Here is a 27,457-nt window from a genome sequence, read left to right on the forward strand (position 1 = left end):
TCCTCTGTCGACTCCTTCTCCTCCTGCTTTCAATAATCCCCAGCATCAGGGTCTTTTCTAATGAGTCAGCTCTTTGCATCAGGTGGCCAAAGTATTGGAGCTTTAGCATCAGTCCTTCCAGTGAATAGTCAGGGTTGATTTCCTTTAGGATTGTCTGGTTTGATCTCCTTGCAGTCTAAGGGATTCTCAGAGTCTTATCCAACACCACAGTTCAAAAGCATCAATTCTTCATCTCTCAGCCTCCTTTATGGTCAAACTCTCACATCCATACATGACTACTGGAAAAACCTTAGCTTTGACTAGATGCACCTGTGTTGGCAAAGTAATGTCTCTGGCTTTTAATATGCTGTCTAGGTTGGTCAGAGCTTTTCTGTGAAGGAGCAAGCATCTTTTAATTTCACGGCTGCAGTCACCATCTACAGTGATTTTGGAGCCCAAGAAAATAATCTCTCACTGTTTCCATTGTTTCCCTATCTATTGGCCATGAAGCGATGGGATGGGATACCATGATCTTAGTTTTTTGAATGTTGTTGAGTTTTAAGCCAGCTTTTTACTCTCCTCTTTCTCTTTCATCAAGAGGCTCTTTAGTTCCTCTTTGCTTTCTACCGTAAGGGTGGTGCCATCTGCATATCTGAGGTTATTGATATTTCTCCTGGTAATCTTGATTCCAGCTTGGGCTTCATCCAGCCCAGCATTTCACATGATGTACTCTGCATATAAGTTAAATAAGCAGGGTGACAATATACAACCTTGATGTACTCCTTTCCCAATTTTTATCCAGTCCATTATTCCATGTCTGGTTCTAACTGTTGCTACTTGATCTGCATAAAGGTTTCTCAGGAGCCAGATAAGGTAGTCTGGTATTCCCAACTCTTGAAGAATTTTCCACAGTTTGTTGTGATCCACACAATCAAAGGCCTTAGCATAGTCAGTGAAGCAGAAATAGATGTTTTTCTGGAATTCTCTTGCTTTCTCTATGATCCAATGGATGTTGGCAATTTGATCTTTTGTTCTTCTGCCTTTTCTAAATCCAGCTTGAATATCTGGAAGTTCTTGGTTCACATACCATTGAAGCCTCATTTGGAGAATTTTGAGCATTACTTTGCTAGCATGTGACATGAGTGCAATTGTGCGGTAGTTTGAACATTTACACTGCCTTTCTTTGGGATTGGAATGAAAACTGACCTTTTTCAGTCCTGTGGCCATTGCTGAGTTTTACAAATTTGCTGGCATATTGAGTGCAACACTTTAATAGCATCATTTTTTTAGGATTTTAAATAGCTTAGCTGGAATTCCATCACCTCTACTAGCTTTGTTCGTAGTGATGCTAAGGCCCACTTGACTTCACACTCCAAAATGTCTGCCTCTAGGCGAGTGATCACACTGTATGGTTATCTGGGTCACTTTTTTGTATTGTTCTTTGATTTCTTGCCACCTCTTCTTAGTATCTGCTGCTTCTGTTAGGTCCATACCGTTTCTGTCCTTTATTGTGCCCATCTTTGCATGAAATGTTCCCTTGGTATCTCTGGTTTTCTTGAAGAGATCTGTAGACTTTCCCTTTCTATTATTTTCCTCTGTTTCTTTGCTTTGATCACTGAGGAAGGCTTTCTTATCTCCCCTTGTTATTCTTTGGAACTCTGCATTCAAATGGGTATATCTTTCCTTTTCCCCTTTCTTTGCCTTTCACTTAATCACTACTGTTCATTTATTCTCTATCAGGCATTATTTTAAGTAGTGGGGATAAACCAGCAAACAAATGTTTCTCTTTTCTCAGTTACGTTATATGTCACAAACTTATAAGTGCTAAGAAGGAATCTAAAGCGAGGGAGAGAAATGGGGTGGGCGAACTCTAGTTTATCAGGGACAGTTATGCAGTGCATTCCCTGATAAGATGACATTTGAGAGATTTGAAGAAAAGAAATGAGCCATGCAGGTGTTGAAGCAAGAATGTGCCAGGCAGTGGAAGGAGATCAAAGTTCCTGAGGTGGAAGAAGGCACGATGAATACACAGAGCACCCTCGAGACCCCGAGGCTGGAGAGGAGTTGCAGGTGGCGAGGTCAGGTAATGACAAATGGATGCTTTGACTTTGAGAGGATTTTTTTTTTTTAACATTTCTTTATAAATGGGCAAGAAAATGTTGCCAAATTCCCAATTAGACCACTAATTTAAATGATTCAAAGCTTCTTTAGCTTACCGAGTCCTCTAGTTTCAGAACATCCTTATCTGAGCATAATTATATATTGGCTCTGCCACTCGCTAGCCATGTTACCAGGACAGACAAGCCTGCTTCTTCATCTGTAAATCGAGGTTAGTAATACCTGTGTTGTTCTCTTTACAAGACTGTTATAAGGATCAACTGACTGACTGTATTGTAAAATTATTTCAGAAACTAGAGGAAGTTTTGGGGTTGTTAGTTGTTAACTCCATGCAAGAATGACACAGGGCTTTACGTCGGGTTTTGAAGGATCTGACTGGTTACTGTGTTACTCTCCATAGTAATTAGCAGTAATTACATGGTACGTATCAACTTTTGTGAAAATTTAGAATTCGTAGTATAACTTTTTCAGGTAGCTGCTTGGGATCAGAGCTGGGATGACCATCAAATCAAATATTTTGGGAACATGCATTAGTACAGACAGTTTAGCAAATACATAGGTAACATCCATTCTCATTATCCTTGCAAGGTATCATCTTGAGTCTAACATACCCAAATACAGAGGATGTGTTTTAAGAGAGGCTAGAAAACAGTAGAACCAGCTTTGGGCTTTCTTTATATTTAAAACTGCTTTCTAGCTTAAAAGAGCAAGTATTTTCTTCACAGAGGTGTTGGAATACATTACTGCCTTAATGTAAAACAAGTATTATTAGGTTATTCAGTGGGAGGAAAAAATAGTTTTTAATTGACAGACTTCTTTAGAAATGGAGCTGTGAATAAAAGATATTTTATCAACACTTTGATTTATAGCAAAAAATTTCCTTGTCATATATGCTTTGTGTGTGCTCAGTTGCTCAGTCACGTCACAAGACTTCTCTGTCCATGGGATTTTTTAGGCAAGAATACTGAAGTAGATTGCCATGCCCTCCTGCAGGGGATCTTCCCAACCCAGGGATTGACCCCTGTCTCCTGCGCTTCCCACGTTGCCAGGCAGTCTTTACAACTGAACCACCTGGAAAGCCCCAAATGTACTTTAATAAAATCTTGAATTTTCAATTACAGAAATATTCTACACAGTATGAAGCAATGGCAGGATAATTTATTGGTTGACATTGAGTATGATGAACTGCTGTAATCTCACGTGAAACTGAAGTGTATTTTTAAATGAGATACATTGAATGCAAATAAGTCAGTTCTACGAAAACTTACTTTTTTGAATTTAATTTGGTAAAGAATGTGGAGAACCTTCCTATGACTTCATTCTAAGCAAGGTTTAACATAAATGTTTGAAATTGGGTAAAACATAGAGCTTTTGAAGGTTTTGGGGGAGTAAAGTTAGGCGTTGTTGACAGTTTGTAAAAATTTCTGAAAGAGCATGTAATCCAATAATCCAATTTGAGTTTTTCTGGAAAGCAATCCAGGAGGCTTCGCCATGGGTTTCAGGTGTGTGTTCCCTTTCCAGGTGGACGTATCTGATGTCGCGGATGAAGAGAAGCGCTGTGAGCTCTTCACGGAGCTGCTGGAGGCCAGTCACCGGGAGGTGGAATTCCAGCACCTGGTTTTGCTCCTGCAGGCTTGGCCGCCTATGAAACGGGAGTACACGTGAGTACTAACATACAGGTAGACTTTGGACATGACTGAGCGACTTCACTTTCACTTTTCCCTTTCATGCATTGGAGGAGGAAATGGCAACCCACTCCAGTGTTCTTGCCTGGAGAATCCCAGGGACGGGGGAGCCTGGTGGGCTGCCGTCTGTGGGGTCGCACAGAGTCAGACATGACTGAAGTGACTTAGCAGCAGTAGCAGCAGACTTCTTTTTAAAAATTTTTTATTTGTTTTTCAATTGGTTTCCACCAATTGCAATTTTATGTTGGTTTCTACTGTACAACAACTTGAATCAGTCATAAATATATATACATACATATATGTATATGTATGTATGTATATCCCTTCCCACCTGTGCCTCCGTCCCCTTCCCCCATCCCACCCTCCTGGGTTATCACAGAGAACCAGGCTGGGCTCCCTGTGTTATTTAGTAAGTTCCCATATAACAATTTTACACATGATAGTGTATATAAGTCAGTGTTGCTTTCTCAATTCATCCCACCCTCACCTTCCCCCGCTGTGTCCACAAAGTCATACGCTACTAGATTCATCAATACCATTTTTCTAGATTCCATATATATGTATTAATATACGATATTTTTTTTTCTCTTCATAACTTACTTCACTCTGTATAAGAGACTCTAGGTTCATCTACCTCACCGCAACTGGCTCAGGTTCATTAAAGGTAGACTTCTTTTGTTTAGATTCTAGGTGTAAAAAATCAGTACCTGCAGGAGAGCCAATGAAAGAAGGATATAAAATCAGTATTAGCCTCTAGATGAAATTAGAATTATTTTTCTTGAAATATCACGGTTTCTTTCCATTTCTCCTTAGCCCTAAACACAAATATTTTGTTTAGAAATAGAGACAATGCTTGATAATAACATCTGGTTAAGGATATCAACAAAGGTTCCCGGGTGGCTCAGACAGTAAAGAATCTGCCTGCAATGTGGGAGACCCCAGTTCAATCCCTGGGTTGACAAGATCCCCTGGAGAAGGGAATGGCAACCCATTCCAGTATTCTTGCCTGGAGAATCCTATGGACAGAGTAGCCTGGCAGGCTACAGTCCATGGTATTGAAGAGAGTCACACATGACTGAGTGACTAACACACACACACATTTTTGCCAAAAAATGTTTTGATGTTCTTTTAACACGGCTTACAATGCTAACTTGAAAATCCATGGGGAATAAACCGCTAATTCCCGTTTTTTGACAGCACACAGTGTTATGTGCAGTTGACATATATTATCACTTCACACAGCAAAGCTACTGCAGGAAGGTGATGTTATCTAATTTTACAATGAGAAAATGGAAGCTCAGAAGTTAAATAACGTCAGGCGTCACCTGGCCCCAAGGTGGAGGAGGCTGAGTTCCAACAGCTGCTGGAAGCTTCAGCCCATGCTGTCTCCTTGTGTCACACTGACATTGGAGCCACATGGAGTAGTCACATAGTCCTTGCGCTACCAGCCACGGGTTTCTGTGGAAGACGTGGCCAGATCTCCTCTGAGCACATATGCTGCCTGTCATGAACCGCTGCTCCTTGCTGGCAGAAATCGAGAGTTTCTGCATCTGATCCAAATGCCTGGGGCAGGCCTCGTCTTTGCGTTCCTCCCGTGTCAGTGAGCACTCTGTACACCCAGGCCAGCACATGTCGTCCCACTTCAGACATCGCAGAAGGATTCTTTCCTGAAAATAAATTATTCCGTGAGCAGTTTAGGACTGCTAAGGAACATCTAGGCAGGCCTCTCCCCCTCGAATGAGACCGTTAGGAATTTATGAAGCAAACGGAGGAGAGGGTGTTGTGGTTTGCATTTTTAACCAAGTGTTTTCATAAGGGCATGCAGCAGCTGTTAGATCTCCATCTTCTGTGGCCGCGGTGGCAGGCTGACATGCCGATTTTGAGAGTAGGTTCTTCCCTTCACTCTTTGAAACTCTGCAGTACAAATTCTCATGTCAAAGAAACTTTAGTCTTTTCTTGTGACAGTCCCTTGAAACAGTATTTCCATTCGGTCCCCAATTATCTGGGCAGAGCAGCCTCAGGACCTGAGGGTGCTTGTTAAAAGCAGAGTCCCATGCTTGACTTGCTGAGTCCAACTCACAGGACCTGGGCATAAACTTCTTAGCAGCTCCTAGGAGACGGTAATGGAAAACAGAGGTGGGCCCCACTGGTTTAGACTGTCAGTACAGCTTCACTTTTTCAGAAAATCATTAGGGTTGAATTACTTCATTTCAACATATACTCAAAATGAATCTCTTAGTCCAGAGAGAATTTTTTCAATTCAAAATATGATACTTCTGGTAGATTAGTTAACTTTGGTTCTGCAGTTTCTGTAACTTGGAACCATCTCAAGTTACTCACCCTCAAGAAGCAAGCTCAGCTTCTCTTAAAACATTTACTGCATTTAAAACATTTAATGAATGCATTTATAAGCAAAAATAGGTTCATTTTCAAGATACAGTCTTACTTTGGTAGTCCTGTGTGAAATTTGTAAATTGCTATCCCGTGTTTGCTAACCTCCTTTATGAAATCATTAGCATTAGAACCAGTCATGAGTATCGTAACCAAGCATTAGTGATCCACCTAATCCTCGTACCACCTATGTCTCTACCTAGAGATAACAACGTGATAAATCAAGTCCGTTTCTGCTTCTTTCCTGGCTCATCATACAGTAAGAATGTATGATGGAATACCTGAAACGGGCGCTTTAAAGTACTTTTGAGTACTTTTTTCCCCTAGACAACCCAACGTATGACTGTAGGCTGTAGCACTTTCAAAGCAACCAAATCAGGGGAGTGCAGCGGGAGGGAAGGATTGCGTGGCAATGGCTGAATGTCGCCAGTCAACACAGTCAAGTTCACAACTGAAGACAGCTTGATCCACATGACTGCTGATTTATCAGTCCCCACTTTGGGTTTTTAGTTTCAGTCCCTTGTAGACCCTCTATCCATACAAGGAAAGCCTAATAGATTTGCATTTAGGAAGATCCATAGTGTTCCTCCAGAGTGTCACAGCTGGCTGGTGGAAATTCCATTCTGATAGTTGTTGTCAAAACCACTGGATGCGTTGTGTTGAGGAACCAGCATTTTTGCTGCACGGAGGCGGCCTGTTAGGGAAAACCCCTGGGGAGCTGGGTCCAGACTTGAAAGAGGAGAGCAGAGGGCTAGTCCCGAGTGTGTCTGAAGACGACTCCTCTGTCAACCAGACACTCTCCCAGGCTTTGTTTGTACCTGGAAATAAGTGGCATCCTTTGTCCTCACAGGTTGTTAGTTTGAGCTGAGACACGAAGGCTTTGCCAGAGGCTAGTTCTGTGGTGTCCCCTTGTTGCACTTGATGTTTTTCTCAGGCACAAGCAAGAAAATTCTTTCAAGGGAGGGACCATCCTTGGGTACTCATTGTTTTCGAAGCTATAGCTGTGCTTTAATGAGGCAACAAACTCTTGATAAATAGTAAAATTATTGTACAATGTTGTAAGTAAATCAGTACCCCAGAATGAATGTGCCCTTCAGTTGTTTCTTGAAATATAAATCGTGATGTTTTTTATGAATTCAAAGTAGTGGTAGCCAGAGAAGGGAAACAAAAGACAAACTTTTGTGCTTTTACATCTCAGAAATAAGAAGAATAATAAGATGTGCCTGCTATCGAGAGTGACACTTCACATGACAAGCACCATTCATTAAGTGACGCAAGGAAAACATTAAATCGCTTTTTCACAGTGAAAAGAACCGAGGCCCAGAAAAGTTGGGTGCCCCCCCCCCATAAGCATGTAACCAGGCTGAGAGTGTTTTAGTCATCTCCGCTGAGTCACCCAAGTAGCCAGGGAGCCAGAATGTCAGCCCGAATGGCTGGGCTTCGAACTGCCTGTGCCGGTCAGCGTCTACCCACTGCCCCCATGCTTCTGGGCGCTTGTCTACGCTACAGCAAACTCTTTTCCCTCTGTTTGATGGGGTCTTTTCTCCAAGAGAGACAGGAAGAAGTACATCATCCTGATTATGATCGCAGTTTACCAAAAGCATTTTACTTGAACAAGTGGGATTTCTTTTCTATTTTTAAATTTTTTACCGCAATCATCCTAAGTCTCATTGTTTCGAATGCCTGCATTTTTCTCCCTTCAAACCAGCGTGACCAATAATCCATGGGTGAGACTGGCCACAGTGATGCTCACCAGATGTACAACGGAGAACAAGGAAGGGCTGGGGAATGAAGTTTTGAAACTCTGCCGCTCTCTGTATAACACCGAGCAGATGCTGCCTGCCGAGGTGAGTGGATACTTCAAGTGGCTTTGCTGGGGGTCATCCCTTTCCTTCCCCACCTCTTTATTAGAAGCAGTATCAGCAACTGTGCTTGGGTAACGTTTCGCCTAAGTTATTGGTAGGTAAAGCGCGTAATCTGTAACAGATCAAGTGAAGAAGAGCGGTGCTGAAAGGATGCTTTGAGGTCTTTTTCTCTTTGTTGGAGCTCTGAAGCGGTTTTCTTGTCACAACTCCCTCAGTAGAACCCAGTTTTCTGGGGTTTTTTTTTGGATGCCCTTTTATGTCTAACTCAAGTTTCTGTTGCAAGAGGTCGCGGTAGTTCAAGTGTCGTGTCTGCCTGACCCAGGACAGCTGGTAATGTAGTGGTTACGTTAGTGTTCCTTGTAGGGTAACCAGCCACTCTTGATTTTCATGTACTTTTTGACATCGTTGTAATAACATTGTATAACCACAATATTTATTCTCTGTAAACATGGTAAAAACACATGTTGACCTGTGTTCTCTATTTGGTCCCATAACACAACTGTCCCAGAGATATTTATGTTATGTATCCACATGCGCTGCTGCTGCTCAGTCACGCCAGTTGTGCCCGACTGTGTGACCTTATGGACTGCAGCCTGCCAGGCTCCTCTGTTCATGGAATTCTCCAGGCCAGAATACCAGAGTGGATTGCCATGCCCTTCTCCAGGGAATCTTTCCAACCCAGGGACCAAACCCGGGTCTCCTGTATTGCAGGCAGATTCTTTACCTCTGAGCCACCAGGGAAGCCCTATGCCATTATCCAGATGCTTAAATTTAATTTGGAGATTGCTCAAATAATATATTGCTGAGGCCAGATCCACGGCAGGGGCTGTAGCTAATATGTGCTTATTTTAGAATGTAAAATATATATTATAATGTATTATAATATTATAATATATATATTATAATGTATTATAATATATATACATCAATTAATCAATTAATCAACTTAATGCCATTATCCAGATGCTTAAATTTAATTTGTAGATTGCTCAAATAATATATTGCTGAGGCCAGATCCACGGCAGGGGCTGTAGCTAATATGTGCTTATTTTAGAATGTAATATATATATATATATATAGGATCTGGCCTCAGCAATATATTATTTGAGCAATCTACAAATTAAATTTAAGCATCTGGATAATGGCATTAAGTTGATTAATTGATTAATTGATGTATATATATTATAATACATATAATATAATACATTATAATATATATATTATAATATTATAATACATTATAATATATATTTTACATTCTAAAATAAGCACATATTAGCTACAGCCCCTGCCGTGGATCTGGCCTCAGCAATATATTATTTGAGCAATCTACAAATTAAGCATCTGGATAATGGCATTAAGTTGATTAATTGATTTTTGAGTTTTTACCACATAGGAGATAAACTTGAAAATGGAATTGTAAATATGATTTTTTGAGTCTTCATTGTAATCACGCAAGGAAAATGTTCTCATTATGAATGCACACTTAATGAATTGTTTTCTGAATGAAGGACTGGCTAAGTGTTTTTTGATTGAATTTAAAATATTGAGTCCGTTTGAAGATGTCTTCACCCACCAGAATGACAAAATTATTCTTTTAAATAATTAAAGCACCAACACCAAAAAGCAGCCCCCCTTACTCCGATAGCCTGTGGTTTCCTTGTGTCCACGCCCTCTTGACTGGTGGTCGGCTCTGCTGTGTTGTGAGCACCTGGAGAGTGGGAACCGTGGCTGCAGCGTCTCTGTTTCCGTCAACGCAGGATTCAGCAGACTGCAGAGTGGGGACTGAACACAGCTGGTTACCCCCACCAGGCTGAGTAAATAACGTGCTTTTCATCTTTGCCTTCACATGAGCTAAGATCGCACTCTGTTAGGTCGACTCCAGACGCCAGAAGTGTCCTGCTGTCAGTGCTACTGAATCTAGGTTAGGGAAGCATTACTTCAGATCACTGGACCTCCATTTTCCCATCTCTGAAACAAGGGGCAGACCCCGTGACGTCAGAGGGGGCTCTTACTCCGCTGCTCTGCAAGGTCTCATCCTGGGCGGAGTGTGAGCCGAGGCTGTCTGTTCTCTTCATCCTCAGCATGCAGTCCCCTGCCTCCCACAGGCCCATCGTTCTTTTGGGGTGAGGAGTGAAGTGCTGTACTGAGCCCCACTTTGAAGCACATCATTATCCCTCCTCTGATGTAATTTGATGAGATGAAACATCATTATCAAGAGTTCTTTTGCCACAGTGCCTTTTTTTTCTTTCATTTTTCTTGTGCTGCTCTATCTTTTAATTGGGTACGTATATAGATTTTTTTCCCCCCTAAGTATGCCATGATTGAAGGAACTTTGCAAATCCTGTTTGTATTAATCACTAAATGTGCTGAAATGTGAATTAGAATTGTTACAAAGGAAGGAACAGTCTGATGACAAAATGGAGATGTGTTGTTTATTTTCCCACCTTTGGAAATCACTTAGTCTCATTTCAGACTTCCGTAAGATTTAATGTCACTGTGACAGTAAAAGTATCCATGACTCTTCTTTTACTCCAGTACCTTTGGCTGCTCTGGTGCAGGGTGTGTGAAACGCGATGGCCTAATTATCTCCGACAGGACTTAAAGGGGCTTACTTTTTCCATCATCCCTGTTTCCCATCCCTCCCACCAAGTTCCCATATGTAGAGTTTTTTTTTTTTTTCCTTTATGACTTTCCATGACCGCCTGCTGCTGCTCATGGTACTTGTTTACTTATGGCCCTGGTGGTTGTGCCGATGGCAAATATGACCAGAAAGATAAAAGTCATTGTCTTGCACAGGTCATGAGTCTCCCAGTCTTGAAAGTTAGGCATCCTCCTTCCCGGCTTGTATCCATGGCAATACATGAACCATCCTCAGGAGTGGGGGATCTGTAGAACAGGAAATTGGCAACTTGGCATAAAACAAGCTCTTGGCATTTAGATTTAAAATTCCCCATCACAGCTATTTGTGGCAGCTCCCGAGGGTCCGTGTGGAGGCACAGAGAGAAGTAGTGTTGCAGACGCCTTGGCTGGGTGCATGGGCGTCTGCCGCCTGGACGACCCCCCTTCTACTTCTTAGTGTGATTGTTCACTCTCACGGTTGAGGCACTTCTGATGACGTCAAGAGCTTGATTTTTAGAATCAATGACCCCTATTCCGGCACACTTTGTGTTCCAGGCCCTTGCTGCGGGCCCTGGCACACCTTTAGGTGCTAGATACCCACCCCGGGCCAGCAGGAGGCAAGGACCGCGGTGGACCAGTCTCACTTCTCTGACAACCATCAGCCACAGGGCCCAGGGCATCCCTCCGAGTCCCAGTCCACAGTGGGGACTGGCTTGCAGGACTCTGGCTGGGCTTGGGGCCCTGCCCAGCTACTCCTCTTCGTTCAAGGCTTCTTGCTGTTGTTCTGTGTCCTAATGGCCAGACAGCTTGAGCTGTGAAAGTGCCTTGCAAGGGGTTCCGTGGTTCTCTTTGCTCCTTTCACCTTTCCTGTAGCGCTCTAAATCCCTTTGTAAACATCCTAATAAACTGTCCTCTTGTAACACAGGGGAAAATGCCTGATGAGTATAGTATAGTACTTAATTACAAAGTATTTAGCCAGTAACTGTTCACTAAGATTAAAAAAACACTCAGTAGCTCTCATAAAATGAATTCTTCCATTCCTGGGTGTCCTTATCTGACTGTGGGGTACTAGCCATTATGCCTGCACAACAGGATTTAAAGGTGATTGCCATAAATTTTCCATTGAACCTTAGATCAGCTTAGTGATATGCTTATTCCGAATATTGCAAGTTCCTGAAAAATAACCTGTTTACCAATTTCTGGTAACTTATAAGCAAATATGAGTGTTAAGAGAGGGATGTTATACAGATAATTTGAGGCTTCCCTGGTGGCTCAGATGGTAAAGAATCTGCCTGCAATGCAGGAGACCCAGCTTTGGTCCCTGGGTTGGGAAGATGCCCTGAAGAAGCGACTGGCTGCCCACTCCACTCGTCTTGCCTGGAGAATCCATAGACAGAGGAGCCCAGTGGGCTACAGTCAGTGAGGTTGCAAAGAATTGAACACGACTGAGCAACTAACATTTCTTTCAAATAGCAAGCAAGTTTGGAATACAGAGAAGGAAAAACTCTCTTGCCCTCAAATGAGGCAGATAGATGAATGACCACAGTAATACAGGGTGACAGATAATGTAGGAAATATCTGACGAAGTAGAGCCAGCATGTAGGAGTGGCAAACCTGGGCCATCAGAGGTGCTGTCATGGGAAATAGGGTTTTCCTGTGCCTGTGTAAACTGAGACCCAAGGATGAGTTGAGAGTTGATCACACAGAGAGACAGCAGAGGTTGTATCCATTGTGTGCAAACACCCAGAGGTCTGTGAGAGCCCACTGCTCCCTGCTGGTAGCCACGGGCCACACGTGGGTACTAAAATTAAGTTTATATTAAGCAAAATGAAATGAAATTAAAAGTGTAATTTCTCAGTGGCACTAGCCCCATCTCAGATGCTCACAAGCCCCCACATGGTCCTCGGCTGCCCTGTGGGACAGCGCGAATGCAGAGCGTCCCAGGATGGGAGGAAGCCCTCCTGGGCGCTGCCTTTCATGAACTGTGCAGGATGGGGGAAGGGAGCCGTGGTTCCAGGGAGGCGGGCAGAGGAAACAGGTCAGTGCTGTTTGGGCTGGACTCCCACACACCCGAGTTTATATTTCATCTTCCCGAATGGTTTCTGCAGGTTTTGGCATCCCAGGTTAAACATCCACGTTTCTCTCTGGCCCAGATGCTGGGTGTCGAGACCCCTGCATGTGCTGCATGTGCCGTAAGGCGCACAGAGCTCTTTTCTGAATTGGAATCCTTGTTTGAAGCCCGCATTTGGCAGAACTGTTTCCCTGCCAGTGTTGATCTTGTGTGGCATAGTCTTCTAGTCTGGTTTCCAGCAGTGGCCTGCGGGGTGCACACTGAAGAAAGATCGTGAATGGAATTCCAAAGAGACCTTTACCCCAGACTTTAAATAGGAGCTTCGTTATGTCAGCCTTATTTTATCCACTCTTTATAATAACCTAAAATACTTAGGACAATACCATGAATGTAAGTTTTTCTTCTCTGATATGCTACTGTTGGCGCGTAGCACAAGAGTAGCAGGATCATCAGTCCTGCACAGGGCAGTGATTCTGTGTTCTTTCAAAAACAACCCTTGCTTTATGTAACGAGGTCGCACTCATTGTCTGGTCTTGATCCAAGTGTTCCGTTCTTCACAGCTAAAATCAGGACACCAAGGGAACGTGTAACTGGGCAGGGAGGAATAGCTTGAAAATTTATTTTCTATACTTTTATACTTTTGTTGTGAAGCATTATTATATTTATCTTATAGAAAAGGCTGCTCTCTGATGACAGATTCAGCCAGCATGAAAAAGAGCAGTAAACTAAAATTAAATTTCAGCTGTAAAGCTGAAATTAAAGTACATCTGTGGCGATCTGAATACATTTTCATTTTTCTGGACCACAGATAGTTTTCATGAAGAAGGAACATCTTGAGTATGTCAAGCATTCAGTTCACCTTGACATTAACTCTCAGTTCAGTTGCTCAGTCGTTTCTGACTCTTTGCAGGCCCATGGACTGTAGCCCGCCAGGCTCCTCCGTCCATGGGATTTCCCAGCAAGAATACTGGAGTGGTTGCCACTTTCCACTCCAGGGGGTTTTCCTGACCCAGGGGTTTAACCCGAGTCTCTTGTGTCTCCTGCATTGGCAGGCAGATGTTTTACGACTCATGTCACCTGAGAAGTCTTGACGTTGACCATGAACAGGTTTTAAAATGTTTAAATTGCCGATTTCCTTTGTTATACTAAATTATAACTAGATCTTTGGGATAATATTAACAATCAATAATAGTTTTTGTTGTTAAGCATCTAGTATATGCTGAGCATTGAGCATCATTATTCACTAACACTTATTCTCACACACACGCAAAACACAAAATAGTAGATACAGTTACCTCCATTTTACTTGGGAGGAAACTAGGTCTCTGAGAGTTCAGAAAAATAAATTCCAGCCCTCTAACCATCCAGTGGGATCATAGCTATGCAGCCATTAAAATAGCAGTATTGTAGATGAATATGTGATACCAGAAAGATTTTATCAATTAAGATTGTGAATCGAGTGAAGCAGGTACCAAACCCTACATCAGAGTGGTCCTCTGTGTGTCTTTTGCATAGTCACCCCCCCCCCTCACACACACACACACACACACACACACACCCCCACCCCACCCCCCCCCCCCTCCAGAATCGTGCCAGGGTTGTGATGCATTCCCTTTCCTTCTCACTCACAAAGTCGCCCTTGTGGTTCCAGGGGGTGAAGGAGCTGTGCTCGCTCCTGCTTGGTCAGGCCCTGCTGCTCCCGTCCCTGAAGCTTCTCCTGGAAAGCCCGGACGAACGTCTGCACACCATGGCCTTGGACCACATCACCGCCATCGCTAAGGTACTCCCCACCGAATTCACTCATTCTTGCTTTGCAGAGACATGCATTGGTATTGCGGTTCTCATCAGTAACAATGGTGATTTACTCAGGACTGTTTTACTTACACTCTGACCACAATAGCTGTTTGTTTGTCTACAGTAGGTATTTGTGGTTTGCAGTAGATATTTGTTGACAAAACATTTTCTAAGCTCCTCCTGTGCACCACAGAGTGTATCTAGTGCCAAGAATGCAAATTCGGATCAGGATGCATTTTCTCTAGAGAAGCAGAGTATCAAGTCTCTTTAAGAAAATTTCGGAGCCTCCTGGCACTAGAGGACTAGTCTTGCCACTTGAAATCTGGGACGAGGAGTTCCTGACATCAGGCAGATTTTCTGTGCCTGCATGTGTTTGGTTATGTACTAATTAAAGGGGAGAAGGAGTCCTGTTAATGGCACCAGCGGAAATCTCAAGCTTGAGTTTCCTCCAGCAGCCGACACCGCCACTGAAGCCCATCCTGGCTTGTAGAAATGGGAGCCAGTGCTGAGGCAAGAGAGTTCTCCCTGCAGGCTGGCTGCCTTATTATCGTGAAGATAATGTTTTTAAGGAAGAAACTTGCACTTCCCTTTTTAAATTTTACACATCAGGTGCTCAGAGTTGTGTTTCATTTCATACAATGAATTTGCATTGTATGATCCTTCTGTGGGACGCTCACTCTTTCATCTGAAGTGTGTATGTGTGTGCTTTAACAACAGTGTAAGAGGATATCTTCTAGGGACCAGAGAAGGTAGGTGAATCCTAGGGCAAAGGTGCAGTGACGAGATAGACGAAAAGATGTCTTGGATTTATAGCTTTGTTAATGACAGGGGGTGCAGAAAGCAGGACGTAATTGCCTTTGGAAATAGTCATAATGAACAAGATAAGAAAACTGTCGTGCCTTTATTCATATTTTCAAAATAATGTAAAGTTTCTGTATAGATTTTATTTTTAAAAAATGCCTTTCATTATCATTGATAATTGAGCATAATAGGGGCCTTTCTGGAAACTAGGCTGAAGTATGAAATTGAGGGGACTTGTCTAGCAGTGCCTCTCTGTGCTAAAATAAAAGTTGCATAATACTGGGATTTGCAAGAAACTGAGAGCTGCAGTAAGATTTTTTTTCTTAGCTGATTTTTTATTGGAGATCCAAGACATCAGGAAGAAGGGAGAGCTAGAGAAAATCAACTGCGTGCTGTCAGTGTTTTTCTTCCATCACCACCTTGTACACAGTATTCCTATCTCTACTCAAGTATTTCCAATGGAACTTGCCATGGGCACCTTTGAGAATAAAACAGTAATATATTAAACATTGCTGTTCCCTGTTCATGCTGTGTAGAGCGTTCCTGATGCCCTCATGAATTCCCTAGGAGTACAGATCGGTTTTCATTGTAAAGATTCTTGATCACAAATGCATCAGTCAGAACTGCAACTAGAAGGGGAGCTCCCTAACTGAACCAGCCCTGCTGACTGCCTCACCGCCCCCCGACACACACATACTATCAAAATAAGAAACTGACGGGGATGTTGCCAACACCCAAGTCATTTATAAATGGTACTAGTTTGCCTTTGTAACACTTTATCTGCACATTTGATATGCAGTCTTGTGCTAAAACTCTGGATCTTGAATCATTTTGACTGTGGCTGGTTCAGCCAAGGTTGTGATGAAAACATCCGAAACCCCTGTGGCCTTCAGGTACAGAAATCAAAGCCAGAGGTGTAAATTGCTGAGGCGAGTCTGTTTCCTACCACTGAGACCCTTCTGGGAATTCAGTAATGACACTGACTTGTAACTTCTCTGCACTAAGATGAGCACTCATGTTAGGCTGGCCCATCTGTGACCTTCACATGTGTTCACGGAATATTTCGCATCCCCGAGGAACTAAAGTGATTTTTCCAATTTTTAAACGTTTTTTAACTTTTGTTTTGAGATAATTTTAAGCTCACATTCAGTCAGTCAGTTCAGTTGCTCAGTCGTGTCCAACTCTTTGTGACCCCATGAATTGTAGCATGCCAGGCTGTCCATCACCAACTCCCGGAGTTCACTGAGACGCACGTCCATCAAGTCGGTGATGCCATCCAGCCATCTCATCCTCTGTCGTCCCCTTCTCCTCCTGCCCCCAATCCCTCCCAGCATCAGAGTCTTTTCCAATGAGTCAACTCTTCGCATGAGGTGGCCAAAGTACTGGAGCTTCAGCTTTAGCATCATTCCTTCCAAAGAAATCCCAGGGCTGATCTTACATGACTTTAGTATCCTTATAACCAGGACATTAGCAGAGGTACGATCTCTGGACCTTATGCAGATTCCACAGTTTTAAGTGCCCTTGTGTGTGTCTGTGTGTGTCCATGTGTAAAGTTCTGTGCAGTATTGTCACATGGACATTCATGTGACCACAGTGAAGGCTGCTCATCTTTTCTCCATCTCTGTAATTTTGCTGTTTCAAGAATATGATATACATGAAGAGAAATTACTGTGATTTATCATTGCTCTCCCAGCACCATTGAAAAGTCATGTTACCCTTTTCTAAGGGAAGAGTTTCATTGGGCCTTTTTGCAGGGCTCCTGTCAAGCTATTTTACATCATACTTGGTTTTGTAGTGAAAAATACAACGTGAAAGATACTGGTTTTCTTCTTTTGTGTTTATTTTGCTATTCACTCTGCCCATTAGTGGGCGACTCTGAGTTCATCAGTAACTTGTTTCTCCCTTAATGGTTGTTGGCAATAGTTTCTGTTGATACTAAAAGGAAAAAAAAAAAAAAAAAATTGTTTTCAGAGAAACTCCTCTGATGGGTGTCAGTCATTCTTGCACAGTGCATGGATCCAGGAGAAAAAATGTACCCCTCCCCCCACTTGCTGATAGTGTGTATTGGTCATAATATACTGACAGCTTCATAGGGGTTTATGTTTCAAAGGATGATGCTTAAATGCTGATGCCAGAGACGGGGGGGTTTCTCCTCCAATAGCGGTGTTCACTTCCCTAAGCTTTTCTGAAATTGCAGACCTCTGGTGTTTGGCATGTCCTTACCAATGGCCAACAGCCTCTTACCCTGGGCCAGAAATAGAAAGACCTTCTTAGGATTATATCATTGGTGAATAATTAAAACCCTGGTGTGGTCCATACTGTCAAATCACCCACTCCATCAGCCTCAGTGAGATTTAGAGCTTACCTTCAAAACCTTTTTTCTCCAAGAAGGATATGCCGTGATGATGTGTTTAAATCTCCTCTCGGGGATATTTTCTACTGGGTGGAAGTCTCTTGACTCATTTCATCAAAGTAAGCAGGTCTGTGTTTATAATAGCTCCGTGGACTACAACATCTTCCAATTCATAATTCCACACTTACGGTGGCCTTACTGCTTCCTCCTCTTCAGGGCTGCTCGTACCTCTGTCCCCACCTCACATCGCAGGGACTGGCCTGGACCACGTACCTATTAAAAGAATCATTCATGGAAGTGTGTAGGACCTTTGGCACCTAATTAAGTGTTTCTCCCTGATGCTAGTAATAGCTGTCTTCCAGTACCAACTGTGCTGGATGTTATTAAAGGCCCTTCCTCACTTCCCCTTTTTAATAATCCTCTGGGAAGATACCATTCTGGTTTCACAGATGAAAACACTGAAACTCAGGGGTCATACAGCCAGCAAGCAGCCAGAGCTGAAACTGAAGCCTTAAATCCAGCATTCAGCACCTGTGTTTAATCATACTGCTGCTTTTGACCTAACTGGTAGACTCTTGTATTGGAAAAAGGTTATCTCTGTAGAGAAGTGGACTCTCTGAAGCATCTTGAACCATATAATATCAGCACTGAAGACAGTAGTACAGAGCTGGTCTGACAGCTTGCCTGGTACAGCGCTTCCTCTTTCAAATTCCCCAAGTCACTAGGCCCTGATGGAGCCCGACTAGGGTGGGAGCCGACCAGTCCTGGGTGCCCTGTGTCATGTTTAAAACCCTCACAAAAGAGCACCTCCAGAATGAAGGATCCTTTGAGTGCACGGCCCTCAGTCCTGCCCAGTGGAGTTGTTTCCATATCGCAGTCCTTCATGTTTTTAATAAATGTGATTCTTATCCCTGTGATTTTGCTGCGAAGGCACCAGACATCACCCACAGTGACCAGTGTCTCGGTTGGAGGGAGAGCTTTAAAGGTTCTCAGGAAAGCAGGCGTGGGTTAACATATTTACAGTCAGCCCTTGGACAGCACAAGGGTTAATCTAGGTATTAGTTAGACTTGGCCCTCCATCTCCAAGATTCTTCTGCATCCGTGGTTTCCACCATCCAGGGACTGATGTAACATCCAGGCAGTGATGTAATGTTTCCTACTGAAAAAAAAAAAAAAATCCCACGTAAGTGGCCCAGGGCCGTTCAAACTCACGTTGTTTAAGGGCCAACTGTGTATAAAACCATGAAGCCTTGCTTCCTCCGTTCCCCCTTTAATTCAATCCAGATTTCCACCAAGGCCCTCCCTGGTGAGCATCCGTGCTACCATCACGCTCCCACGATGTTTCCTTCTCTGCTGAAGTCAGGGGCACACACGGCCCTCCCGACCTCGGCATGCAGTGAGAACAAGGACCTTGGGCTGGGCTCTGGACTACTCTGTTTGGACTTTGGTCCACAAAATCCTTCTTGGGCTTTGGCCCTAACGTCAATGGTCTTCTTCTAAGCATATCCAAACCAAGTTAGGCTGAAGCGATCCAGTCATGTGGAGAAGAATCAAGCAACTGATTTCCTGTATATCTTACAGATGCCAGTTGATGTTAAACCAGTCTCTTTTTACAATCACTGTTCTTTCGCCTCTTTTAGTCTCAGAATTTCGGGCATATATCTACTTATTTCTTACCCGAACATAATCCAAACATGTTACTTTCACCCGTCATCCTTCATTCTCAGCTGGTGGTTAGTCTTCTTGATGAAGGAAGCTCTGCTACTGCGTATCTCCCAGTATTCTCAGCTGGTTGCCTCTAGCGACAGGCAGCTCACTCCCTATGGGTTAACCTGTGAGGTTTCTAGACAGCCCTGAGGGGTGGCTGACCGACTTGGTGCAACCAGACATATAAAGTTCCCATTGTGCACCGCCTGATACAGTGTGCGGGAGTGAGGAATGGGTAGGACATTTGTAAAGATGAAATATCATCCCTCTGTGTAGAGGAATTGTGTCAAGGGGACACTGACATATGAAACAATAACACAAGGAACTAAGGAGGATGAAAAGGGGGCAAGTGTAAAAGTGTCGAACGGGCCAAACTCAGGGCCGCAGAATGGGTCACTGAAGTGACCAAGCTTGGATCATCCTCAAAGGTTCTCTCCCGCTGTCAGATCCTAAGTCAGAGGACTGTCTGGATTTTGGCTTCAGAAGAGGCACACTGCTCATCCCAGGCCAGGAGTGGGCTGAGGGTATTCCAAGAAACGAAGTCTGAATGGCCTGCAAGTCAATACAGAAAACAAAAATTTATTTGCGGGCATTTTTCTTATTCTAGGAATATACTCGTGTTGCCCTTTTATTTTTCTGTACTTTCAGTTGGTATATTTAATAACTCTTGCTAGTAATAGTGTTCTTTCCTGAAGTAAACAGGGAAATTATATCAAATAATCTTCTTTAAAGTAATTGAAATGAGGTCCTGCATGCATTATGCTACTGGGATTTCAGCTTCCCTCATTACTGTAATTACTCTTAGCTTCGTATAGATCCATAAAATCAAAGATTTAATTCAGAGAAGGTTCATTACCTATTGTTGAAACAGGAATTAAGCAGATAACATTTTAATGGCTTGGAAGACAGTAGTGTTTTATGCTTTAATAGATTTTTTTCCCCCCAAGATCAGCAAAGTTTCTTTTAGTCTCAAAAATTAATCACCAACCAAAAAAAAAAAAATTCACTGATAGAGAAGACAAGCCTTTTACTTATTTCGTGAAGTATGTAAGCCCTTCTCCTGTGCTTTATTCCTGACTTGTGTGACTGTAATAACTCCAGCCATTTTCTGAACTTAAACTCTACACCAGGCATTGTGCTAGGCACTTAAACACATAGATTATCTCTACCCCTGTCTGTTGTCTGTATTTCACATGTGGAAACTGGGGCTCTGAGAGATTGTCCTCAACAAGGTCACACATCTACTTAGCTAAAAATCCAGGATTGGAAATTGGTCTCTAACCCAGAAGCCTCTCTGCCTTCTTTTCACAAGACAGCTCCTTCTCACTCCCATTCAAAGCTATTTGATCAGAGGAATTAAATCAGCTAATCCTCCTGGGCTTCTCTCATATTTATTTCAAACATCCAACTGACTCCAGAACTGACAAAATATATTTTCTTCCCCAAGCCCTAAAAGCATCAATCAAGCCAATGTCAGGGATGTGTGATTCTCCCCAGACCATATACCAAAGTGATTCCTGATCAATTAAAAAATTAGATATTTTTTAAATCAGAAAATTTTTTATATATATATATATATATAAACACAGACATACACATACACACATACCATATCCTTCCAGGAAGTATAACTTCCAAGCTTTAAACCAATAGGAAAAGAGTCATAAAGGAACACATCCTTTCCTGATAATATACAAGTGTAAAACTCCTACAAGACTACAAATAACCAAATAGAATTGCAAACAGTAGATTAGAATGTCTGTTAAAACTCAAATCAAGGTTAATGTTTAAGTTACAAAAGAATTCTTCACATGTGTACAGTGATGTTGAAATTCCAATAAATGAGTAAAAGATTTGACCTTTCCCATAGGAAAAAATAAAAATGACAGGAAATGTATGGGGAAAATTCATTCTTGCTAATAAACAAATTCAAATGAAAGCATCTTTGAGATACCAATACATATCTCCTAAATTAGCAAAGTAATTTTCTTTTCAAAGTAATAACATCCAGAGCTGGGAAGTTTACAGTGAAGCTGGCACCTCTTCCCCTGATGGCAGCACTGTGTGCTGGACGGTCCACATCACCATGTCACTGCTTTCCTCTTGTACCCGCAGCCAGGAGATGTTGTGGGTGCTTTGCCCCGTGTCATGGTCTGCTTGGGCTGCCATAACAAAGTGCCACAGGGCAGACAACCTTTAAATATTAGAAATGTGTTTTCTCACAATGCTGGAGGCGCAGCGTCCGAGATCTCAGGAGCTGGTGGGATTGATTTATTCTGAGGCCTCTCTCTGTGGCTTGCAGATGCTGCCTTCTCCCTGCGTCCTCACGTGCCTTCCTCTCGGCTTGCGTGTCTGTCCTCTTCTCTTCTTATAAAGATACCAGATTGGACTAGGATTCATCCCCATGATGCAGATGGCTCGTTGACCTTATTTACCTCTGTAAAGGCCTCGTCTCCAAATGCAGTCATGTCCTGATGTCTTTGAGGTTAGGACCGCAACACATGAGTTTGAGGGGATATAGAGATGATTGGATGGCATCACCAACTCAATGGACATGAGTTTGAGCAAACTCCAGGAGACAGTGGAGGACAGGGAAGCCTGGCGTGCTGCAGTTCATGGAGTCACAAAGTTGGACACAACTTAGTGACTGAACAGCAACAACATGTTCATCCCATAAGACCCCAGCCATACCGCTCCTAATAAAGTATTCTAAGGGGCTTCCTTGACTGCTCAGTCGGTAAAGAATCTTCCTGCAGTCCAGGAGACCCGGTTTCAATCCCTGGATTGGAAAGATCCCCTGAAGACGGAAATGGCAACCCACTCCAGTATTCTTGCCTAGAAGATCCTATGGACAGAGGAGCCTGGTAGGCTACAGTCCAAGGGGTGGCAAAGAGTTGAACATGACTTAGTGACTAAACCACCAAGGAGATAATTCAAATAAAGAGAGTATATGTGCAAAAATCATTCATTTTTAGTGTTTCATAATGTCAGGCAACTAAAGGAAATCAGTCCTGAATACTCATTGGAAGGACTGATGGTGAAGCTGAAGCTCCAATACTTTGGCCACCTGATGCGAAGAACTGACTCCTTGGAAAAGACCCTGATGCTGGGAAAGATTGAAGGTGGGAGGAGAAGGGAACGATAGAGGATGAGATTGTTGGATGGCATCACCGACTCAATGGACATGAGTTTGAGCAAGTTCTGGAAGTTGGTGATGGACAGGGAGGCCTGGCGTGCTGAAGTCCGTGGGGTCTCAAAGAGTCAGACACGACTGGGTGATTGAACTGAACTGATGTATAGTAGGAGAAGCTAAATAACTTGTTCAATAGACTATATTGTAGCCATTAAATTTTTTTAGGATGAAAACTATGAAATATTTTTTAATAATTCTCAACATATGAGAAAAGTAGGATACAAATATCACATGACCTGACTGGACAAATATATCAGCATGTGGATAATCAGTGGAGAGAAAAGGTAGATAAAGTCGTGTTCTTGAGGTGATCCTGATATAGAAGACTTCTTTTTGTGTTTTAAGACAGTTTCCAGCTTTTTCTTTTCATTTCAAAAAGAAAAATAGGTTAGAAGAGCAGTTCTAACTGGTAAGACAGTACCAGGCTTCTGTGGGTAGGTACCACCAGATTTTTAGTGCCATAAGTTGGAATTTGGTCACAAACAAGGAAAATGAAGACAAGTTAAGGCCTGACAAATTACTGTAGCAGCTCTGACATGTGGCAGTGATGCCGGGAACTCTACTGTACTGAGAGGAAGGAGCCAGGCTGGCCTCGGTGCCCCCAAGGCAGGAGGCTTGGTGTGTGGAGAGGAGCCCGTCTTGACTGCCGGTGACCTTGGGTAACGCTTTCCTTCTCTGCCCCTCAGGCTCCTCTTGTTTAAAATGTGGGTGTTGGAATGGGTCCTTCGAAAAGCCGTCTCTTTCTTTATTCTTTTGTTCTCTGTTTTGGCCCACGTATGTAAATAAACATCTGCGCGGTCTTTTCCTTGCACATGACAATTATCAAGGATACTCTGGCCATGCATACATCCTACAAAGAGCCAGAATCGGGGAGAAAGTCAAAGAAAGGAAATAGCATCAGCCACTTTGTTTCTCCAGCATTTGTTTATGAGAAGCCAAATCAGAATCTCCCCCTCACCTTCCCCTGGCCACCACCCCGGCTCACAGGAGGTCAGCAGTCTCTGCCTCTCTTTAGGGAACCTCTGAGCACGCAAGGGCCAAAGGCGGAACATCCGAGTTCACGGCCATGACTTCAGCCATACGTTTTCTCATCCAGGGTTATAGATAGAGAGCTTTTGGGGTTGGGGAGTGGACACCCACTGTGCCCCAGCTCCCACCCTGCCCTGGGACGGGGCAGCTGTCCCCAAGGCACATCAAGTGGGACAGTCCAGTTTTCAGGATGTCCTCATGCTGGAGAGAAGCAGACAGAAGAGAGGGGGTCAGAGGGGCAGCAGCCGCCGGCGTTGACAAAACCCCTGTCTCTCCTTCGAGCTGGAAAAATCCATCATTCCCTTTATAGGAGCCTGAATTTCAGGCCCACAAAGGGAGGGTTCGTGAGTCAACAGAAAGAATAATAAAGGTGTCCTAGCCTTGAAGACTTACTCAGGGCAGCACAGAAAGTATCAGCCTGCAGTGTTTGGACTTGAGCCTTTTATCCATGTGTTTTTATCAAAAACATTTGCCTGTAGCATCCTGGCACACGCTGTGCTTCCTCCTGGACGGTTAGGTGGGAGGCTTCTTTATTTTTAAGGGTGAATCAAAATAACAGCACGCACAGTGAGTCAGCTGCCCGCTCACATGTGTGTGTGCGAGTGTGTGCTTGCACGAGTGTGTTTGGAGGCAGCGGAATGCAATGAAAGCATGTGAGCTTTGGGGTTACTCACCCATTCACACATTCGTTCCACAAATCCTGCTGAGTTCCTGCCACAAGGCCCACGCTGTTCTAGGCGGGGTAGGCGGGGGGTGCGGGGTCCACAGAGGAGACAGCATCCCTGCTCTGGGGGAGCTCGTGGCCTGGGAGGGGGAGGGGGACACACGGTAACCCGTGAACCCATCAGAGAGGAGGGCTTCTGGTCCAGCTCACCACGGACCCACCACATGACACGTGATGCCTGACTGTGACCTCGCTGAGCCCCAGTGTGTGCATCTGTCGGGTGAGATCGGAGCCATCTTAAAGAGATGTTGTGAGGCTTAGAGAGAAGGTGCCTCACTCAGCAGCATGTGGAGGGGTCTCAGGATGCAGCTGGCATGGTGATGGGATTCGGGTCCCGATTTCCCACTTATGAAGCAAGAGAGAGAGGGAAAGGAAACACACAGAGCTCATAAACAGCCCTCAGGTGGTGGGTGGAAGCCTCTTGTGCTCCCTTCAGCAGATACACTAGTCTTGTCCCAGCTGCTTTTGCTACCACCTCTGAAAAGACAAACAAACAAAAGATGCAAAATTGAGTTCCCCTTCTGTCTTTAGGAGTCCGAGGTGAGCGAGTGGAGTGTAAGTGTTGATGGAAGGGAGAGGCTGAAGAAGGGAAGCCCAGGCTTTGCCAGACTCTCAGTGCTGAGGCCAGAGTCTCCTCCTGCCGTGTACACGTGCACTTCACAAAAATGTGACAGGCTTCAGTGGCAGGGGCTCGGCCAGCCGTTCAGCACAGGTTGATTACACTGGATGCTGAACTGAAAGACGGGTAAAAGCCTCTGTGCCCTGTAGAAGCTCCCAGTGCAGCAGGGGAGACGGACGGACCGGTCACTATAGCCCAGCCCCAAGAGGGAAGAGGGGTGTGTGCGGCGTCTGGAGTGTGGAGGGAGCGGGGAGCGGCTTGGATCGGATGTAGGGGAGACGTAACCCAGAAGGCGACACTGGAACTGACATTTATGTGGGGCTTGGAGAACTCCATGGACTGTATAGTTCATGGGGTCACAAAGAGTCGGACACAACTGAGTGACTTTCACCTTCACTAGAAGGATCACAGGGGCTAAGATGGGTGCCATCTGCTAGTGGGCAAACTCTTATTCTCAGGATTTCTGTTACTCTCATCCTTCCAGCCAGTAGACACCTCTGACCTCATCTTCAGCAGCCTTGCCTCATTGTCAGGGAGCACGCAGCACAAGTCCATGGTGTTGAGCTACATAAGAGAGTTGGTCTAAACAGGAGAAAACTGGCTTTGAAATGCCACATTATCTCCACAGTTCCTACAACCAAAACTATTAAGAGTACACAGTGACATGAATTTGAAGCTGTCTTTGAAGCTGTTTTTTTAAAAATGTTTATTTTGTACTGGAGTATAGCCAGTTAACACTGTTGGTAATAGTTTCAGGTGGGCAGCAGAGGAACTCAGCCACACACGCACATGTATCCAGCCGCCCCCAACTCCTCTCCCATCCAAGCTGCCACTTAACACTGAACAGAGTTCCCTGTGTGAAGCTGTTTTTTTTTTTAGTGTAAATGAGAAGCCCTGAATTTTGATCTTTGATTAGTGTTGACTTGATTCCTTACGAAAACATGGCAGTAATATAAAAGAAAAATATAAGCTAAGTATGAAAGTCATGGAGAGCCATACATAGACCAAGAAGACCAGGGGAAAAAATACAGAGACTATGCTACGAAAAGAGCGCAGAAAATTTGTTTAAAGAAAAAAGAAAGAAAAAGGTGAGTTTGGTTTTAAGCGTCCGAGAGGCTTAAGCAAGAGTAGCTTTTAAATACCTCCTGTCGGTTATCCTATTTAAACCATTGGGGCTGACGGATATACCTTCTCAATGGAGCAGAAAAAGAGGTTTTCCTGGTCTGAAAAGAATTGTTTTCACAGGGATCTACATAAAGGAGAGGGTTGAGGTTAAAGAACATGGACTGTGGTGAGGCACAAATGAAATGGTAAATGTGCTTATTAAAAACTTCAGGCTTTGAAGTCCAGACTGACCTAAATTCAGATTCTCGCTCCGCAGTTTACTGACCACGACATTAAGCAAAATTCTTGTCCATCAATATCCTAATCTGTAAAAAGCGCGCCCTTTACAGGGTTGAGCTCGGGGGGACTCAATGAAGGACGATGTGTCTGGTGTGTGGTACAGTTTCTGACACGCGGCATGGTAGCCGTCAGTGATTCCAGGGGGAGCCGCTCTTGGTTCATGGCCGTGTCTTATGTGAAAAGGAAACCAGGCCTGTCATCTCATGGGTGCGATCTCAGAGATGCTTGTGGCCTGGGTTTCTTTTCAAAGTAGGCCCTTCTCACCAGGGTAGAGCAGACTCTGCTGGCAGAAGCAGAAAGGCAACACATCGCAAACCAGCGGGGAGGGCTTTGTCTGCTGGTGAGGGGGTCAGCCACGCCACTCTGACGTCCACCCATCTTTTTTCTCGAAGGTGAATGATTCAAACTGTGACCAGGAACTTCTTTCCCTGCTCCTGGACGCCAAGCTCTTGGTGAAGTGCCTCTCCACTCCCTTCTACCCACGTCTCATCAAGCACCTGCTGGCCAGCCCCCAGCACGGGCGCTGGGACCCTGAGGAGCTGGCCCGGCAGCTGTGGGAGGCCGGCCATGAGGCTGAAGCCGGCTCACTCCTCCTGGCTGCGCGGGGCACCCATCGGGCCCTGAGGACCTTCAGCACGGCCCTGGGTGCAGCTCAGCACTGGGTGTGAGCACGCCTGCCCACGCCCACCTCTGTCACCTCCCTGAGGAGCCTCCGGAGCCCAGTGCTGTCCCCAGAGGCGACACGTGTACTTGTTGATGGTTCTTGGTGGTTCCAAAGAATTGCAAATAAAGCTGTATATAAATGATGAGCAAGTTGCCATTTCTTGAACTGTCTTTTTTCTTTCTTCTGTTAGTTACCCTGCTTTCTTACTAGGAGAGACTTGACTCTTGACCCTTCTTGTTGTTTTTTTTTTTATAACCATCTCTTCTGGTGGTGGTGGTTTAGTCGCTAAGTCATGTCCGACTCTTGCAACCCCATGGACTGTAGCCTGCCAGGCTCCTCTGTCCATGGGATTCTCCAGGCGAGACTACTGGAGTGGGGTGCCATTTCTTTCTCCATCTCTTCTGGTAGAGGACAATTAATGCAATGTCTAAAACTGCA

The 27,457-nt window shown here is 44.1% G+C and overlaps 1 protein-coding gene across 1 annotated transcript in view; it reads left to right on the forward strand.

Annotated features, from left to right (window-relative positions):
* The window catches only part of NBAS (NBAS subunit of NRZ tethering complex), a gene marked incomplete in the record, with an annotated part of 468,052 nt that extends 440,884 nt beyond the window's left edge, over nucleotides 1–27,168 (forward strand). The window contains 4 exon segments of the mRNA NM_001192550.1: nucleotides 3,619–3,758; nucleotides 7,882–8,020; nucleotides 14,383–14,511; nucleotides 26,748–27,168. Coding sequence (NP_001179479.1) covers nucleotides 3,619–3,758; nucleotides 7,882–8,020; nucleotides 14,383–14,511; nucleotides 26,748–27,023 — 684 coding nt within the window.
* Nucleotides 27,169–27,457: the final 289 nt, after the last annotated feature.

Source organism: Bos taurus, chromosome 11 (genome assembly GCF_002263795.3).
Source record: "Bos taurus isolate L1 Dominette 01449 registration number 42190680 breed Hereford chromosome 11, ARS-UCD2.0, whole genome shotgun sequence".
NCBI lineage: Eukaryota > Metazoa > Chordata > Mammalia > Artiodactyla > Bovidae > Bos > Bos taurus.